The 20,307-nt window shown below is 35.2% G+C and overlaps 1 protein-coding gene across 1 annotated transcript in view; it reads right to left on the bottom strand.

Moving 5' to 3' along the window:
- Window positions 1-20,307, bottom strand: part of LOC149779834 (flap endonuclease 1-like) — a 49,067-nt gene that overhangs the window by 871 nt on the left and 27,889 nt on the right. The window contains exons 8-12 of the mRNA XM_089936504.1: window positions 18,238-18,369; window positions 16,206-16,238; window positions 11,124-11,177; window positions 9,197-9,261; window positions 4,216-4,330 (exon numbers count right to left, since the gene is read on the bottom strand). Of these exons, the coding sequence (XP_089792630.1) occupies window positions 4,216-4,330; window positions 9,197-9,261; window positions 11,124-11,177; window positions 16,206-16,238; window positions 18,238-18,369 (399 nt within the window). The remainder of the gene's footprint in view (window positions 1-4,215; window positions 4,331-9,196; window positions 9,262-11,123; window positions 11,178-16,205; window positions 16,239-18,237; window positions 18,370-20,307) is intronic.

Raw genomic sequence — 20,307 nt, 5'->3', positions numbered from 1 at the left:
AAAAAATCAAAGCAATCCTAAGTACAGTAAGGTCCTTTTCTAATAAAATGAGATATAACAAAATATAACATATTAGGATACATATAACAAGGCCCATTCACGTATTTTATGTAATATTACACCAGGGTTATAACAACAGGTCACTAGTGGATAATATTCTGCCCATTTTACCTGGACGATGGGCAACCTGGTAGTTTCTCCCATATACAACCACCAAAAATGACAATCTGAACAAGGCACACTTAAGAAAAACAAACTTATAAATTATAAATATAAATAGGAAGCACGATTTGCATTATGTTTATGTATGTATCTTTTGTAACAGTATCGTGAGTATTTAAACTTCCAAACACCATAAAAACTCAATGTGAAATCTGCCAGCATACCACAAATATGGCGGCTGATGACATCATTCAGGAACTATCTATATTTAGAAGCAAAGATATGACTTCTGGAGTCTCTTGGCTTCCATTATTTTAGGTGTTAAATATAATGATTTAAATCCTCTTGATGATGCAGAAATGTTGTGAGACACCACCAAAAATCGGTGTTAAAGGACTGAATAGTACAGCCAGTCCACAGGTCAATATAAGGAAAGAAGAGACAACAAACAAGCAGAATTTACAGTTTATTAACAAATATATTTTCACTCATAATAGGTCATGGAAGTTTGTAATCCACCTCCTAGAAATGTGAATATTCTTCTAAGAATAATAACAGATAAATATATGGACATTACATTCATCTTGGATTACAGAAAATGCATTTTCTACGGGTGGAAATCTGTTTTTTCTGTTGTCCATCATGGACTGGACATATTAGTTGTCATGTATGGAATAAGTTTTTTTTTTCCCAATTAGAATATACTTATGCAAAAATAGATGTCACTGTGTTGAATTTTCTCAGCTGAGCTACAGCTCACAGCGCAGAATGCTCCTTTAAAGTCGTATAAAATGCCTTTTAATTGTCCAACATCCACTAAAACACATTCACATTTAGGACCATACACATAGCTGCCAACCTTCCAGGCTCACAATTTGTGAAAACAGGGATAAAAAGTCGTGAATTTGGACATGAATTCATGAAAAATACCATGACAATAACTCCATCCACTCTGACCGTCAATACTACTCTATATCAAGTTCGCAAAATAATAAAACTAAAACATTACATATATGCAGAAATATTTATTTATCAAGACATGATACCGTGGCAGACTTGAACTTCCTCAACTGCTTGATTGTAAATTTGTTTTCTAAACAGTTCCGACTTCTTGCCTGGTGGTTGATCTTGGTGACTAAAATTGCTGACAAATTTTCTGCAGCTAAGGAGGCCCTAAAGTCTGTCTTATTTTTCCTCACTAAAGAAAATACTCTTTCGCTGTCACTGTTGCTGTGAGGAATGCACAGGAGCTGCAGCATTTTTGGTTCTTCCACAGGAAAATTTGGAAGCGATTTTCGAGTCCGGGAACATTTGTCAGAACAAATGTTTAGCATGGTCTCCAGCTGATAAAGGTAGACTGTGTTCTACAAGAAAACTCACAAATAATGCTTCAGCACTGGTAACCTGCAGGTCTTCCGCCAATGGTTTAAAATATATTCCAGAGCTGAAATCTGCGAATTCTTAATTTTCCCAACTTCTACGTGTTTTTTGCAACCGACGTGCTTCCTCACATCATCTCTGCGATGGGCATACTGAGTGCGAAAAGCATGATGCATATCAATGTTTAATGGCAGAATGCACGGCCAATTTTTGATATATTCCAAATTAAACTTCACTTTTTGAGTAATACATTTCTTTTTCCTTGGTGGTGAAGATATTTTCAAGATCTTACATGCGATGCTGAACAGTAACTCAAATCAGTGTTGGTGACGCATGCGCAGAGCAAAATTCCAGTTAGGCCCCAGTTTCTCTCAAAAGCATTTGTAAAACTACTCTTATACATATAGATTAAAACAGACTAAAATGCTTGCTACTGGGCCAACTGTACTAATCGGCTGTAGATCTACTAATATTGTGACCAGCAGTACCGGACCGTTTCGGCAACTGCGAATATCACGACTAGCGCTTAACGGGAAATCGGTTATTTCATTAAAGATTTAAATTAATTGAGGATTGGAGAATTCGTGAATTTTTTGCTTGCGGCATGAATCCGTGAATCGCTGAAAAAGTTGTGAAATTCACACCAAATTCGTGAGGGTTGGCAGCTATGCATACAGCATGATGAATAATGACAACAGGACTTTGAGATGGCCATTATGTCTGACATGATGGAGGTTGTACGAGGACCATTTTATTTCAGGACATGCCAATATGATTAGAGAGTTCTAGTGAAAATCCCGCTTTAATACAACCTCTTTTCAGAAGGAGCCATCTCATAAGATCTTCAAGATTGCCAACAAGCCATCTATGTGGAGGTTAGATTAGTATCAATTTGATATTTAAGAAATTGGGTTTTTTAATGTGAAAATCCTATTTCCATACAAGTTGCTATAAAAATATTTTCCTGATAAGCACCATAGAAGTCATACTGAGAGGTCAAATCCATATTATTTCCATTCAGCATCAATAACATCTAACAGAAGTCTTTCAGTGAATACACAATGTCAAAATAACCTTTCAGAAGTAGTGACAAGATTTCCAAGATGATCACAGTGGTGGCCATGTTGGGAGTGGCATCAGATCTGTACGATTTTCTTTTAGGATTATTTACTTGTCACAGGTGTATTTCAGTGAAAATTCCAGGTTAATAATGACCATCCATTCCAAAAAAAGAGACAAAACAATTTCAAGATGGTTACCATGATAGCTGTCAGATTTGCACCATTATTATTTAGGACTATCTACATGCAGAACGAATTCTTTTAGTGAAACCCCATGCTGAAATGACCATTTATTTGGGAAAAACAATAACAAGATTTTCAAAATGGTCATGTTGTCTGCACAATAGGCACCATTTTCATTTAGGACCAGCAAGACCATGGTATGAACTGTTTGTATACGAAGTTTCATAATTATCTTCCAAGCAGTAAAGACCAAAAGCAATAACAAACAACTGCTAAACAATATAACTAAAAATAGAATACAGATAATTTCAAAGACTTATCATTTTAATTTCATAAATGGTTGCACTAGTTAAAGACAGTTGATCTGTTGGTGATTTGTGCATCAAAAAGGGACCCTAACAAAAAACCTGTGTTGGGAAACCCAAGTTTGATGAGCAGCATTCAGTTGCCATGAATCCTCTACATGATAAGGTTGTCATAGTAACATCAACTCATGCAGCATCTTTGTAATGATAAAGATATGAAGCTTACTGACAAGGGCCATAACTCAGTCCGAATGGAGTAAAAAAGACACACAGCTCTAAAACAACACTTACAGGTGTTAAATTATTCCCGAGCACTGCTGATTACATGCAACATCATATGAGAAGATAAAAAGCTGAATGACAAAGGCCATGATTCAGTTCAAAATGGTGCATACGAGACAAAGCCTATAAATGCACATCAAGGTCTAAGAAACCAGGTTTTGTTTCTTTTTTTAAAATCCAAATTTGATCAGAATCGGCTGACTGGTTCTTGACCTATGCCGATTGCAAGCAATATTTCAAGCTTTCATGAAAAGGTACAAATGTACTTGATGAGGAACTCTTTCCATAATGGCGATGCAAGACGAAATCATAATAGGAATATCTAGGTCGATGAAGAAAAGTTCATACCAAACTCTTTAATGATTTTTCTTTTGTCCCAGTTACAAGTAACAATGCATGTTAGGATATGAAATTCATTCTCACTGGTCATAACTATGCAAAACTGAAGTTGACAAGACTTAACCCATAAAAGGTACATTTATGTCTATGAAATGATGCACACACAAGTTGCATCAGAATATGGTGAAAGGTTCCTAAGCTGTTTTGGTTATTGAGTTCTGTCATCGGAGCGACAGAATATAAAAGGGTCATAACTCCATAAAAGTTTTAATTGAAGAGACAAAACCTTCAAAAGGCACATCTAGCTGCATTAGGCAATTCACCTAACAACTTGCACCAATTATGTGTTAAAGTTGTACAGCTATGGTTGTTACAAGAAGTATGAATAAATCGACAAACTCCAAGAGGAGGTTGAATAATAATAATAATAATAATCAACAAAAAAAACATCGCCCAGGCACAACATGTTGTTACTGGAGTATGTCAATTTAATACATATTCACCTTTCTTTTGGTTGAAGAAGCTGATGTAACAGTGAAGAAGGAATCCAGACGACCCTGCGTTGTCCCTGACCTGGCTTTCTGCAGTTTCTTAACTCCATTTCTTATCCTTTCTTCACTGTTAATAAAACAAATCCTTCCTGTTAAGAAACTTTGCACTCTGGATTTGAAACATATTTCATTCCAAAATTGCACATTCCAACCATTTCCAATTTTGAGTGACCAATTTAGGGTACTTAAAAAAAAAAAAAAAAGCTCAAGAGACTTCAATGACACACAATAAGAAATCCTATAGCAAAACCTTTAAATGACACAGTTTGAAACAAGACACCTATGCGACATACTGATGTTAGAGTATCATGATACACAAACTACAATACATACTGACACAGGTAAGTGACAAATTATTCATGATTGATAATGACTACAAGTATCTTCTAGAAGTGAGTGGCCCAACTGCAGGCCCATGGGTCATTTTTATTTGTGGTCCACACTCTTACAGTTTTGGTCAATATGGCCCATGGTGTTGAAGATGTTGGGCCACCCTGTTCTAGAATATAAATATATCATTTTGAATTAATTGATTTTCCACCTTTAGTATTGATATGTGTATCAACATGGCACATTACGGGTGCATTGATCTCCGTGAATCATTTCACCCCTAGCATGAACAAATGTCAAAAAAATATACCGTATATGCTCACTTATAAGCGGAGTTAAACTGCAAACAGTAAAGATCCTGATCTGCTGTAGCATAATGCACATGTAGTTCAAGTACTATGTTGTCTATTCTACTGATTACTCCTAACAAACTGTACAGACCCAGATCTACCGGCACATTATGTGAATGCGAAGCTGGGTCTGTAAAGATTGCAGCTGGACTCCTCTTACAAATATATACGGTAAGCTATGGTTATATAACTAAATAGCAGTTATTGTTAAGTCTATTTTCAAGAATGGTTAAAATTTAATATAGGTGCATTCGAGTTAACAAAATTGGTAGATCCAGCTAAAACTGTTTCTGTGTCTAAAATGATTCATTAAATATGAATTAATTTCTTTTCACGGGCATACAATTTTTGGTTTTCAGAACAGTCACCATATGCCTGATTTCTTATCTGTTCCAAAATGCCATATTTGGATTTCAAGTTCATCAATGCCATAGTTTGCTAGTTCATCAAATAAATGTATTTACTTGCTAATTTCAAGTTAATTTATTCAATTTATCTTAACCCTGATAGGGATATTTAGTACTGTAACACACTGGACTTGTGTTTAACACCATTTTCGGGCTCAAAATCACTCACTTGTATCTCCTTTAACACTTTCCCAACCCTCATAATCTGATATACTTCACAACTATAAAAAATGTTGTCATCATCACTATCATCAGCCAGTATTCGCTGAATGAAATCGTCATCTCTCCAAGTGTGTGAATTTGTACATATTTGTGCACCCTGTGAGCATATCTGTTTAAGAACTTTAATGATCATTTTTGCATGGCGTTTTTCTGTTGCTTTGCAAATACTTCCTGGTTTTCATGCAGGTAATAAGCTATATTAAGATCTGGTTGATGGTTATTGTTTACCCAGGACAGGAACAAAACTTAAAACCAACGAGAATTCAAAGTAGTATATTTCACTTTGGGATACACCCATAGTGTAGCTCTTAAATTCGACAGAACTATATACACAAAACAAGAGAAACTTCACATAAAAGTGGTTATTAAATGATGAGTCAAGTACTTTATTACACATGTTGAAAATATTTGGAATGTCTACTTTATGCTGTTAGGATAAAATAATTATCATGGAATTAGCATGAGGAGCGGGGGAACAGATTACGAACCACGTCATTTTGTGTTACTTTGTAGAAGTGAGTGTTCTCAAGTCTTTTTCATTTTTACTAACAAAACTGAGTGCCTATAATAGCTGTCTCAGATGAACTCTCAATTTAAAAAAAAAAAAAAAACAAGGCACAAAATAATTATTAATGACTGCTGAAGACAAAAATAACTTGCATATGGTTAGTTGTTGTTGTTGTGGGGTTTAATGCCATTTTTCAGCACACGATAGGAAATACATGGCGGCCATTATTAATGTTGGAGGAAGAACCCGGGAAAACCCTGGAAAGAACCACCGTCCCACAAGAAGCTACTGGTAAGCTTTCTCACATACACACGTTGGCTGAATTCGAGACTCGAACCGATGCAGTCAGAAGTGAGATGGCAGTGGTCCATAACGGAAAGCGCTTTAGACCACTCGGGGCCCTGCATATGGTTAGTATTGTGTTTAATTGATCCTGCATTTCTTGTTTCAATATGTGCATTAGTGCAGCCAATGTATTCTATCAATATATCAATGAACCATTTCAGCCCTTGCTCTCAGAAATTTAAAAAAGTTATTTAACTGGCACCATTCAAGGTATTCTTCATAATATGACAAAATCCATTCATTTTTATTTATGTTGTGTTTCTCACAAGCCAGGAAAGGTAGCAAAAGGACCAAGTGGACTACCTAATGATCACATGCAAAAGCGATTGGCCAAGAAATCTCGGTCATTGTGAAAACAAATGTTTCCAAGGTTTTTGTGGTTGTATTTTATCAATATCTGTTGAAAGGCTTTTGGAAATTAAGTTGTGTGAATGTATTTCTATTTTTAGTAGTGGCATTCATATCTGTTTACAGACTGACATCACTTGAATAAATCTTTCAAGGACACATTTTTAGATTCAGTCAGATTCTGAATATGGATTGTTTAAAGAAGTTTCTGTTAACAGTTTTTTATATAAAAAAAATGAATTATTACAGGTTTTTAAATTTGTAGTAACAGCATCCATATTTGATGGCAGATTGGCATCATTTGTATAAAATTAAAAACCCTTCAACTTGGGAGGAATTCTTTTAAATGTGGTCAAATTTCCGTTATTTGGTTTTTGAGAAGTTATTAAAAAGATTTTCTAGTTTTAATAATGGTCATATCTGAAGACTGACCTGCATCATTTGTGCCAACTTGAAACCCCTAAATACCAGAATACATTGTTTCAACTTGAAAGCCCTAAATACCAGAAATACATTGTGTCAACTTGAAAGCCCTAAATACCAGAATACATTGTCAAATTTGGTCCCTATCTGCGGAGTATTTTCTGAAAAGTCATTTGAAGGTGGGGTTTTTTCCTTCTCTTAGAAATTGTGGCTATATTTGATGGCACGTCATAATTTTATAAGTCCTTTAGGTCAAGATGTCAATCGTCAAATTCTATTCAGCAGTATTTTCTTACATGTTTGCAGTTTTTCCCTCTTTGCCAGGATGCTTTGTGTCATAATTGGGCAAATTACATCACATCATTCTAAGTATTTATGCATGCAAATACGTATGTAGTTTAATGGTACATCAGTAGTCATGGTTTTATTCAGCCAGAGTTTCATCTAACCTTTACCACCGCATTTTTTATACTGAGAAATGTTTTATTGGGGTGAACGGTCAGAGTCAATTACCTATCGAAAAGTTGGTAGGGTAACTGCCTAGCAAACTTAAACATGGTTACACTGAATCATACCTGCATGAAATCGTTAGGAAATGTATTTATTTTCTGAGAAATTATGAGTATTCAATTCATTATGTCTTTAATCCTGTTAAGTCATTTGAAGGTGGGTTTTTTTTCTTCTCTTAGAAACTGTGGCTCTATTTGATGGCACGTCATAATTTGATAAGTCCTTCAGGTCAAGATGTTTACAGTTTTTCCCTCTTTGCCAGGATGCTTTGTGTCAAAATTGGGCAAATTACATCACATCATTCTAAGTATTTATGTATGCAAATACGTATGTAGTTTAATGGTACATCAGTAGTCATGGTTTTATTCAATCAGAGTTTCCTCTGACCTTTACCACCCCATTTTTTTTATATTGAGAAATTTGTTATTGGGGTAAAGGGTCAGAGTGAATTATCTATCGAAAAGTTGGTAGGTAACTGCCTAGCAAACTTAAACATGGTTATTCTGAATCATACCTGCATGAAATCGTTAGGAAATGTATTTATTTTCTGAGAAATTGTGAGTATTCAATTCATTATGTCTTTAATCCACTGACAGATGCAATAAAACTACAGCGATGATGACATCTGACTTGGTACTTTCCATTTGCACTGCTAGTCACATGACTATACAAATCTCACAACATATATATCCATGACATCAGATATCCAATAGACACGATAGCAACAATAAACTGCCTTTCCAATGTTCTTATACAAATATTCGAAATATTAAATAAAAGTCACAAACCGTAAAAGAACAAAAGGACACATAATTCTCAACACAATGGTTCCTAGAAAGTAACCACAAACCAGCTGCTGCTGCGGCAACCTTGACAAAGCCAGATTCACCCAGCAGAGAGCATATGTCAACATTGTAGTCGTGTGACACAACAAAACGATCATCGACACATGCTCTGTTCTTTATGAATCTTTCTCCAAGTTGCTGCTGTTACAAAAAAAGATTTCTGTTATCCTGATGGAATGAAAAAGTATGAATCATGGCTTTCTAACTTCATTTTTAAAAATTCAACTGAATATGCATTATATAGCTATAGATGTCCACACGAACTACTCACATGCAAGTATGAGAGTAATATGGACAGTTCGGTGTTGGAAATGATGTTATTTAGCCCCGTTATATCAGCATATAAAGAATACAGAAAACTCAAGGCCACTTTACAACAGTCCACTGAGTGGTTGTCACACAGAGGTTAATATGAAAAAGAAAAATTTCAAATTCCCAGGTCATAAGTATGTTTAATAGGCAAAGTCTTAAATAGAACTTCATGATTATTCCCCTATAAAAAGTTTAAAATAATTGAATAGTATTTTTAACCAATCATTGCAAATAGTTTATGACAAATGATATAACTGAAATCATTTCATAAATAGGTATTGAAAACTTGCACAAGAGCCCCTGTGTAAAAATTAATAAAACATTCATATTTACTTGAAGCTTTTCTGTTTAACCATGAATTCAACAATCCCCTCTTCATCTGGTTCATCCCACTTGATCTGAAATATAAATCATTGTCAAAATGTACACTTGACCTGAGTATAATGCACATCTGACTTGAGTATAATGTACACCTGACCAGACCTGACTAAAATGTACACTTGATGTGAGTATAATGTACACCTGACTTGAGTATAATGTACACCTGACCTGACTCTAATGTACACATGACCCGAGTATAATGTACACCTGACCTGAGTATAATGCACACCTGACCTGACTCTAATGTACACTTGAGTATAATGTGTACCTGACTTAAGAGTAATGTGCACCTGACCTGAGAGTAAACAGTAACTAATGCTGACATGTTCACATTTTAGAAGTTACCAAAACCACAAATACTAATATTTACAGAGACAGTATTGATTTGAAACTTTTGTTTGAAATAAGACATAAACAGGGAGGAAAATAAACCATAAGTAAGACAAGCACAAATGAATACCAATCTGCATGATTTTTGCCAGGGAACATATACATGTATACACTTTCCATGAACTATCACTCACACCAGAAAGAGCATGAAATACCATATATACTTGCTTATAAGCTGAGTCCAACTATAAACTACACAGACCCATATCTGCCATTGCATAATGTGCCAGGATACCTGGATTGATGCAGTTTGTTAGCAGTATTCAGCAGAACAAATAACATAGACTTTGATCTGCTAGTACATTATACTGTTGGTTGCAGTTAGCAATATGTAATGGGATGTAATTTTGTAATACTTGCCTGTAACTACTGCACTGCTTATCTCCCCCTGGAGGCCAAGTCCCCAGTCCAAGTTAAATACTCCCTCGTCCAATTAGCAATTGGTAGCCCAGAATTCAAAAGAACATGCTCTGATTTGTTAATCATAACTAACATATGAAATACCTTCCTCTTCTGACTTATTACCAATGCTACCAGACATCAGAGTGCAGTTGTAGAAGGGAATCTTTACAAAAGTAGTAAGTATTACATAATTCAAATTAGTTTTATCCACTGCCTCTTCCAAGTCCATTTTAATAGCAGTGATACATTACCTGCATTTCTCAATTTACCAGTCAAGAGGAAAGTCATGGCCTCAAATTAAAAAGAAAAAAGTGGAGCGAGTCCAGCAAACCCAAGAAATTGCAATAGGCCTAACCTCGTAAGCTTTAATTCTCATGAAAGAAAGGACACCCTTGGTGATGGGCTGTTAAGCTCTCCTGATAGGGATAACTATCAACTTGGATTGATGACTACCAAAATATCAAATAAGCCTTGAGAGGAAGAAAGACAATTTCTGACCCTCTGTCTCTATTTAGAGGAAGCCAAAAAAAAAAACCATTATGGCTCTAACTAAGCAAAGGATCCTATCTTGATCATCCCCAGCACAAATACAACTAAGAGTGGGAATGGCACAGGAACTGGAGCTACTCAAAGTAGCTGATTCTTATCCAGAAACCCAAGTTTGCAAAGAGAAACCAAATCATAGTTAAAATAAAACTGTAAACAACTCTCTTCCACTGGCAAAGCAAGATGCTCATTACTTCTTGTTGACGTTGAGGAGATGAACAAGACTGTTTTAAGGGTAAGGTTCTTGAAAGAAGCATCACTAAAGGGTTTGTAAGGGGGCTTTTGAAAACACCACTAAAACATGTAAAACTTTCCATCTAGACTTTAATGACACTGGCTGCCAAAGCTCAAAATACTGACTATATCAGAAAAATGAGGGTCAGACCCAACGGCAGAACCAATGGAGAACTTGTATGTTAGAAAGTGCTGCCCTATTCTCCTTGACTTAAAGTGAAATAAAATTTGAAACAAATTTTCTGAGAAACCAGTAGCAAGGAAGTTAGAAGTACCTTGTCATATATAAGTTGATTTGCAGACTTACTTCGATTGTTGCAGGATCTGCGACTTCAGGTTCCTTAAAAAGCCTTCTTGCCTCCTGAAAATGTAAATGTTTTAAATGTGAATAGCAAGCTCTGTAACAACCTGACAACAACTAGACAGCTCCTTGACAACCTAACAACAACTAGACAATTAATAAAGTGCCAGGTGCCACTGCCAAAGCTAAAGATTAGTAAACTTATAAATCCCAAGTCTCAGTCAATCAGGGGCCTGAAGATACATTAAAATTTTGACACAGAACTGTTAAATGCAGAATTCAATCTGAACAGCAATCATATAAATCCAAGTTCTAAATTTCATAGAGCCCTGGGTTGCAGAACGGCTGAAGGTGCTCACCATTACAGAACATTTACACATCTCACTCGTGTCCATGTGACTTTCAGTCTCAGCCTGACCAACATAGGTATATGAGAAAGCTTATCAGAAGCTTCTAGTGGGTTGGTTCTTCCTCCACCAAATATACGGTCTGCAGTGTATCATGTGCTGAAAAAAGGTGTTCAGTCTCACAAAACCAAACCATACTAAATTCAATTTAATCAACCCATTCTTAAAATATCCAGTGAAAAGAAATTAATGGGACACTTACTGAAAAATCTATGTACATGGTTCCCACGCTTTTCTAAAGATAAATTTCCAGGGTTTTTCCAGGATGAAATTAATTTTTCAAGGTTCACATATGACCATTACTGAATGGAATTAAAGAACATTTTAGATTATAAAATATGCATTTTTTAATCTAAAGAAGTTTCTCCTTCAGGACTCTCCAAAACATCTAAGTCAGATCATGTACAAAACCACAAAATGTATCACATGAAACAAGTTTGATTATACAGTAGTCCCCCTCTTATAAGGCCACCCCTATTGCAGCTGGGAAGTGTCCTTATAATGAGGGTGGCCTTTCTAGAGTGGGATGACAAATGCGAACAGTAAATACATATGAAGAAAGTCACAAGTACATTTAAGTCTAAAACATTTAATATTTTCATTAAAAAATCACATGCATGTTCTGAAATAAATGTAAAACAAACTGTTTCATCATTTTCAAAAGAATGTTAATAACTGTCTTTATAATTAAGTTACAGATCACATCATCTGTCACTTTATTGGTAACAGTCTAAAAAACAAACCAGTATCGTCACAATTAAAAATATCCTTGCTGTCATATCCTCTGCATATATCGTTTATAGTCTTTTGTTACAATCTTCGACAACTTCATTATTAACATAAGCTGATTCTCCACTAAGGACAGAACACTTAATATTGTGTTGCACTTGAAATCTACAACAATCCGTTACTTGCGGTAAAGTCGTCATATCCCAATTCAACTGACAAAATTGTTGCTTTTTCTTGTCATTCAAATCAGGATACAAACATGTCCTGGCTCAAACAATCTTCATTTCTCCATCCATTTCACCTTCCCACTTCTGCAGAATTGTTTCCTTATCTTTTACGATATTGTTTATCTGAGTCTTTCTGACATTAGCTTTCTGCAAGGATCCTCGGTCACCCCACCTCTCAGTCAGTTGAATTACTTTCACTTCCTCTTTTAAACTGAGAATTATTCTTTTCCTCGATGACATGTTGATCTTTTTACAGTAAGTTATTCATGTTGCCAACTACAATACTGATAAAACAAATTTGTATGCATCTAAACAAATTGCCATGTGTTTTTAAAGGAAGTGATCTTGTCACGTGATTCGTTAGTCGTAGTCTGCTACCCTATTGTTTTTGTACATTTCTTTACACTAAGTGAGAGAAGCCAAAACGGCTTCGATATGTACCATTAACATCACGCAGATTTGACCTCGCGGCCATTAGAATTTGTAATTTTGACAATTACTGTTAGTAGTAATAGCCACTAATTATCAAAGTGAACAAGCTCAACATCTTACTTAGGGAAGCCATAAAGGTTATCAAACCATTTTCCTGCTGGCTTGTGTATTGTACATCGATGTTGCCACTTCTCAGCTGTTACTACTGTTCAATAATTGTGATCTTAACAATTATCAGAGTGACTAAACCGGACATCTTATGATAACACAGCAGTAAGGCTAATTGGATTACATGTACTTACCCTTTTGTATGGATTAAAATTTGAGTCTTCTCGCCATTATGGAATAAATGTGGCTTCTTGTGAGGCATAAATGATATAATATTAACCTTAGTGGTACATGTACTTTAGTCAACACATCTTTCAGTAACGAAAACCTGGCATCGGGAAACAGACGTCGGAATACTTAACCCACGTTATGAATAAAATACTGGTTCTGGATACATATTAAAATAAAATGCAGCTGCTTGTGAGGGGTAAATTTTATATTATTGCATTAATATGCTGGCCACTGGTCGCGTTAGCTAGGTGGCCTTTCGGGAGGGGTACTTTAGAACACAACCTCGTCGGTGCCAACGGATTCTGGCCATAAAAAGCGGGTAGCCGCTGGTCAGGGGGGCCATTCAAGAGGAGGCCTACTGTATTCCTATAAATTGGCATGTAAAGTCATTTAAATGTACAGAATAAAAATTCTAACTTTTGCTGACCTGCAATATGTTGCTAATTGGGAACAACATAATGAACATAAATTAGTTTTGTTTCCTTTCAAACCTGTAATTCTAAATAATTCTATAGCAATATATATATATATATATACACACACACACACACACCTTATATAAAGTAAACATTTCCTATTACAGTAATAAAAAAAAAACACCAATAAACGCAAATAATTAGAATCTTGTCTTGTAACAGTTTAACCCTGAATTTATCAGTGCCAATAAAATCCCAAACAAGATTTTTTAAACAGCCTAATCTCCTTAAGACAATCTGGTTAAAATTCCATCATTTAAAAAACATTTTCAAAAGGGTTGATTTAAATTTTGACAAAAGACCTTCAAAATTATGTGCTGTTATAAAATCAACTTGTCTTCTTGTAATTCGTTAAACCAGTCCCCAAACCTGTATTGATACAGAGGCTAATATATAATTCAAGGGACAACAATTTCTCATTTCAGCTCTAAGATTCAACAATTTGGGCAACAAATTTGGTTTAAAATGAATAGCAGTCCATTTTCTAATCCAGGTTTCCTCCGAATATTCGCACCCCATTTTTCATATTTGGACATTTAGGTGTGAGGTCATTGCAACTGCATATCGAAAATTTGGACTTTGCTGCCACAGTGTGGTAGCAACATATGGTAGTCACTTACCAGTAGGCCTAGAAAATTTAAATGGATGTTATATTGACTTATACCTGTATGAAATCGATAGGAAAATGATTTTTTTTCCCCTCAGAAATGGCAAGTATTATAATTGTTATGTCTTTAATCTGCTGACAGACTAGACGAAACTATGGCATAGATGAAACCTGACCCTGTACTCGCCATTTGCATTACTAGTCACATGACTTCACAAATCTCAAACGACATCAGAAGTCCAATAGTCATGTGATATCAACAACAAACTCCTTTTTAATGTTGTTCTACAGAAATTCAATTATATTATACGAATGTCTGATACTTTTTGTAAAAACCAGCAATCTGGCCAGTCTGATTTATCAAGCAGAGAGCACATGTCAATGTAGTAGTCACGTGATACAACAAAATTCCAGAAGGTGTTCTCGGAATATATAAATATGGAATATTTTGTGTTCTTTCATTTTTGTCCTTTTATTACAACCAGTATACAACTTTCATTTAATACTTTTTTTTTTTTTTTTCTATACAACATTTGAAAATGTGGGTTGTTAGATTTGTGTACTCATGCGACTAGCAATGCAAAGTGCGAGTTACAGGTCACTTTTCATCAATGTCGTAGTTTTATATTGTCCTTCATCAGTTTAAAGACATAACGATTATAAGTCACAATTTATGAGAAAATAGGTAATTTTCATATCGATTTCATGTATATTTCACTTTATCTAACAACGTTTAAAGTTTGCTAGGCCATCCGGCAAGTGGCTACGCTTTGCCACCACCATGTTTGCCTCTTGTGGTGCTAGACTAGTTTTCACGCCTTCCATGTAAGGAAAGATACAGATATTGAGCTGACTTTGAAAATAAAAGTCTACTAGACAAATCTAATCCACTGAGCGTTTGGATTTACTCAGCATATATGTTTATTGCAAGCACCCAAATGATCCATACTGCACCCTCCGAATATTCTGGTTAGAACCCGATAAGTTTAACTCACAATCAGTTTAATTACAACTCAATTACGTGATTGTTTTGGGCATTAAGTGCTGAGAGAAAATTCCCGGTTTTTTCCCCGACTTCATCAACACTTGTGAAATTCAAGGACCTTTCACGGTCAGGAAAAAAATTATTTCTCCCAAGTTTTTCCCGATTTCTCAGTAGCGTGGGAATCCTGTAAGTAATCTCTATGATATCCAAAACACAACAAATTTACACTAGTCGTTTTGAGATTACACCAACCCACCCAATCTTGTCCCCCTATATATGGAACAACTCATACTGAAAGAACTATTCTGCAGCATTGTCAATTTATATACAACTTAGTCACAAGTACCCACAATTTATATTCTACTTACTAGCAAGTAACCACAATTTATGTATTACTTATTGGCAGGTAACCACAATTTATATATTACTTATTGGCAAGTACCCAAAATTACGTACTACTTACTCGCACATACCCCCAGTTAACACACCACTTGTTGGCAAGTACTAGTTACTTGCAAGTATCCACAATTTATATACTACTTACTGGTAAGTATCCTCAATTTATGTCACCTGATATAAGTCATTTTGTCAAGCAGTGTTTAATAAACCAACCAGGGATCCTGGCCTATGACTTTTTTTTTACCTCCACATTAGTAACAATATTTTATGCCCCACAGTAAGCATCTTAACTATGTTTAAGCGTAATTCATTCATGACAACAGTAGATAATTATGCTGTATCCAAAACCTTTTAACCACCGATGACCCACCTAAAATATGATCTGTGACCTTGACCTTTGATCTCCCTCAGTCAGTGTAATTACCATGTTCAACCTTTTGTGACAATTGTTGTTAGTAAGACAAAAACGTTTTGAAAAGATACATACCTTGTACATCCAATTTTCTGGTACAGTGTATTTCTGTAAAGAAAATATTAAATTCTTTATATTTTACAGACTAAAAAAAAAAAGAAGAAAAAAAATGAATTGATTAACTCAATGCCAAAACAAAAGTTTACTTTATTTCTCCAAAGCAAATTTTGCCAGGCCATATTGATATGACAACTAAGCTAATTTTTTTTATCCAAAGAATAACAGTGCTTATTCTGAAATCTACTGAGTAAAATGCAATTATCCATCAATATTGTACACATTTTAAAAAAAGGATTTCTTATACTTTAAAATCTGGAGTTGTTTTTATTTGCTATTGTCAACACACCCTTTGGAAGCACAGACAGGCAAATATTTTATTATTTTTCATTTTATTAAAGGATTCCAAAACAAACATCATAAAACAAAACTGTACTCTTGTCCTAGTGTCACACAGGGCTTTGCTTTTATGTACATTAATAAACAAGAGTCTCTCAAATGGCTTATACTCAACTGGGTGAAAATAATTTTTAGCAATTCAAGACAAAACCATTTTTTCCTGTACACTGTCAAGTGTTGAAACCATCTCTGATATTCTTTAGCGATAAAATGTGTTTATATTTGCTCCTGTGGTACACATACTGAATGTCAGTTTGGCACCATTTATATTTAGGACAAAGCAGATATCATGTCAAGTCTCTTGGTGACAATCCCATGTTATAATGATCATCTAATCAAGGAGCAGTGCCAAGATTTTTAAGGCAGCCATACCGGATGTACAACTGGCACCACATTAATTTGTACTTAGTCAAAACACCGTATCATAATAATGATCCATTCTTGGGGAGTAGCGACATAAGATTATTACGACAGTTGTCATCGCACCCAAATCTTATGTAAAATTCACCATTTTCATTTAGGTCAAAGCAGGTACCATAATACAACTGCTTAAAACTGTTGATATAGCCATCCATTTGGAAGGAGAAGACGTAATATTTTCAAAAGAAAACCTTCCATTTAGGAGTACTAATAACATGATTTTCAACACGGCTACCATGGTGGCCATATTGGATGTCAGACCAGCACCATTTCACTCAAGAGCAAATAGACATCATATTAAGTTGTTTGTGAAAATCCGACAATATGACTTTGTGTTCAGGTAGAGTTGTGACAAGACTTTTAAGATGGCTGCCATGGTGGCCATACTGGATGTCAGATCAGCAACATCTTTATTTAAGACCAGCTAGACATCATAAGTCTTTCAATGAAAATCCCATGTTGATATGACTATCCATGTTGGAGAATGATGATAAGGTAATCTGACTTCATACCAGGTCTCAGTCTAGGTCTGCCCAGATTATGGCCATAGAGAAATAGCAGATACAATACTGGGGTAAAAATAGCAAAAACTATACTCCCTTGCGATTTTGTTTACATCAGGTGGCTCTGATTTCATCTCATTCCTCGAGAAAATGTTGACATCATCCTCATGATTATGATATAATGTACATGACATGAAAAGGACACAAATAAAACTAAATTGTTCTTACAATAAGGAGTACTGATAACAGGATTTTCAACATGGCTGCCTGATGATGGTGATATTTCTCAAATAAGCTATCTTTTGATCTGAGAAAGTTGCACTAACACAAATATTGTTTACAAACATAAATGGCTGTTTGAAGCCCAACTTATACAAGCTGGCCACACACAAAAAAAGAGTCAGTGGTCAGTTTCATTCAATGTAAGTTGTCAAATCAGCAGTGAAATTATAACTGTTTCTTGGTGCACAAAACAAACTAATTTGATTATTATTTCAACATGCCATCAGTAAGGAATACTGATAATTTGTTTTACTTTTCTTTACTATAAAGGTGTGAATTATAATGTTTTATTTTCATTATATTTACTTGCAACATATAGTGCCTCAAAACTTGGGGTAACTCATTTTTGTTTCACTTTGTTTTGCACAGGCCATGGCTTGACTATCTATAACACTGAGATGAAAACCATAGCTAGTCAGGTGCCCTAGGCTAATCAACTATCTTACCTTTGTGTCGATGTGCTTCAGTATTTCTTCAATGGACTTGTGTTGCTTGATCAATTCAATGGCCCTCTTTGGTCCAATACCTCGAATGGAATCACAGTAGTCACATCCCAATAAAATACACAAATCAATAAACTGAAATAAAAAAGGTAAATGTTCTTGTGCCTTGCTTTTACTCATCATGGTCTGACATGGGAGTCAGCATTGTTTTGTCAATGATATCATTTTATGCATTTAATTTTTATGGAAAAGGTTTATTACAGTACAAGATCTGCCATGGGCATATTGGATCTTGCAATGGCACCATTTTAATTTAAGAGCTTGTAGATATCATCACAAGTTTTTTGTTGAATGTCAATTATGACCATCCATTCAGGGGCAGTAGTGACAAGTAATGATGCCAGCAGGTACACAGGTACCCACCCTTTGATAATAACTGGGGAAATAAAATCAGCCATAGGGTCCCATTTTACTGTACACAAGTTTTCAGCCAGTGCTTGTTAGGGCAGCACTCACATTGTTTTCAAGTTGACAATCCTTTTGACTAGGCAATGAATCCATTTTTGTTTCATTTCTGTGCCACAAGTGGCAAGTAACAGAGGGTGGTTGTTTGATTTTGCCACACAAATGACATTTGATTGATTTCACAAAGTGTATGATCAAACTATTATTTACAAGTTCAGTATCTAAACAAGTATCACCATATTACAGTGAGGCCAAGGAAAAAGAAGCCAGACGATATTTACGATGACTAAACCAGGACACTTTTTCTAGATGGCAATGGAGGATTTCAGAACTTTACTGGATGAAAAGGATAAATTCTTGGACATTGTAGCATATGACATTAGGTGGTTATATTTATCAGATACTATGAATTTAAAAAAATGTGGACTTACTTTGTGGTTTGTAAGCATTTAATTTGATTTCCATATCATATGGGTACCTGATCATTAGGACTGATGGGTACCTGGAGAAATTTTCTAAACTTTGACAACTTTAGTGACAAGATTTCAAGATAATTCTCATGGCCATCCTAAGATTGGCACCATTCTGTCATTTAGGACCAACTAGGTATCATAAGTCTTTGATGAAAACCCCATGATGATATGGATATCCATTTGGGAGGAGTATAAAAAACAATATTTTCAAGATGGCATTCTTGGCCAAATGATGGTTTTTTAATTTGCTTCATTTTTTTTAGGACCAACTAAATACCATCAGAACTCTTCTGGTGAAATCCAACGTCAAAATAACTTTCCATTTAAGAGGAAATGGCCATACCAGCCATCAGATGGATACCATTTTAATTTCAGACCAAAAAGACCCGAGGTCTTCTGGTGATATCACATTCTATGTTTCCTTTATGGAGGAGTAGTAACAACATGATTATGAAGATGGCTGTCAAGGTGGCCATACTGGATGTCGGATAGGCACCATTCCGCAAGTACATACATCGTAAGAAATCTTTTGGTAAACCACAATCTCACCATGACCAGCCATCTAGGAAAAGCAGCAATAACAACATTTTTAAGAATGCCACTGTAGTGGCCATACTGAAGGTCAGATTGGTACCATTTTCATTCAGGACCAACTAGACACCTAAGACATATTCAGTGATATCCCAATGTTGGTAAGACCATAAATTCAAGAGAAGTAGTGATACAGTTTTCATGATGGCAAGATTTTCAAAATAGCCTCTATAATGGATGTAAAAAAAGCATCATTTTCATTTAGGACCCAATTAAAATTACACAAATATGTCATATGACCCATTCTAATTTTTAACTAATGGACCAAACACATACAAACACACAACCCATCAATCGACTTGGGTTGAAATTTATCATCTTGTAAATCAAGATATAGAAGATTTAAATTGGATTTTGGTGTCTTATCGACCCTGCTCAATAGATCACACACAACCAACCAGCCATTACCTGGCTCTGTGTCAAGTCCATCATGGGAACTTGCTGATAACCTGCTAGTAGACACTGAATGTGGAGACAGTTTTAATTTCACTAAGTAAGTGGATAATTACCTGATGATGGTGATATTTCTCAAATAAGCTATCTT

The sequence above is a fragment of the Sinohyriopsis cumingii genome, chromosome 16 (genome assembly GCF_028554795.1).
Source record: "Sinohyriopsis cumingii isolate HCF-2022 chromosome 16, ASM2855479v2, whole genome shotgun sequence".
Classification (NCBI taxonomy): Eukaryota; Metazoa; Mollusca; class Bivalvia; order Unionida; family Unionidae; genus Sinohyriopsis; species Sinohyriopsis cumingii.
Note: the sequence above shows the minus strand (reverse complement) of the source record. Positions and strands in the feature narration are given on the sequence as shown.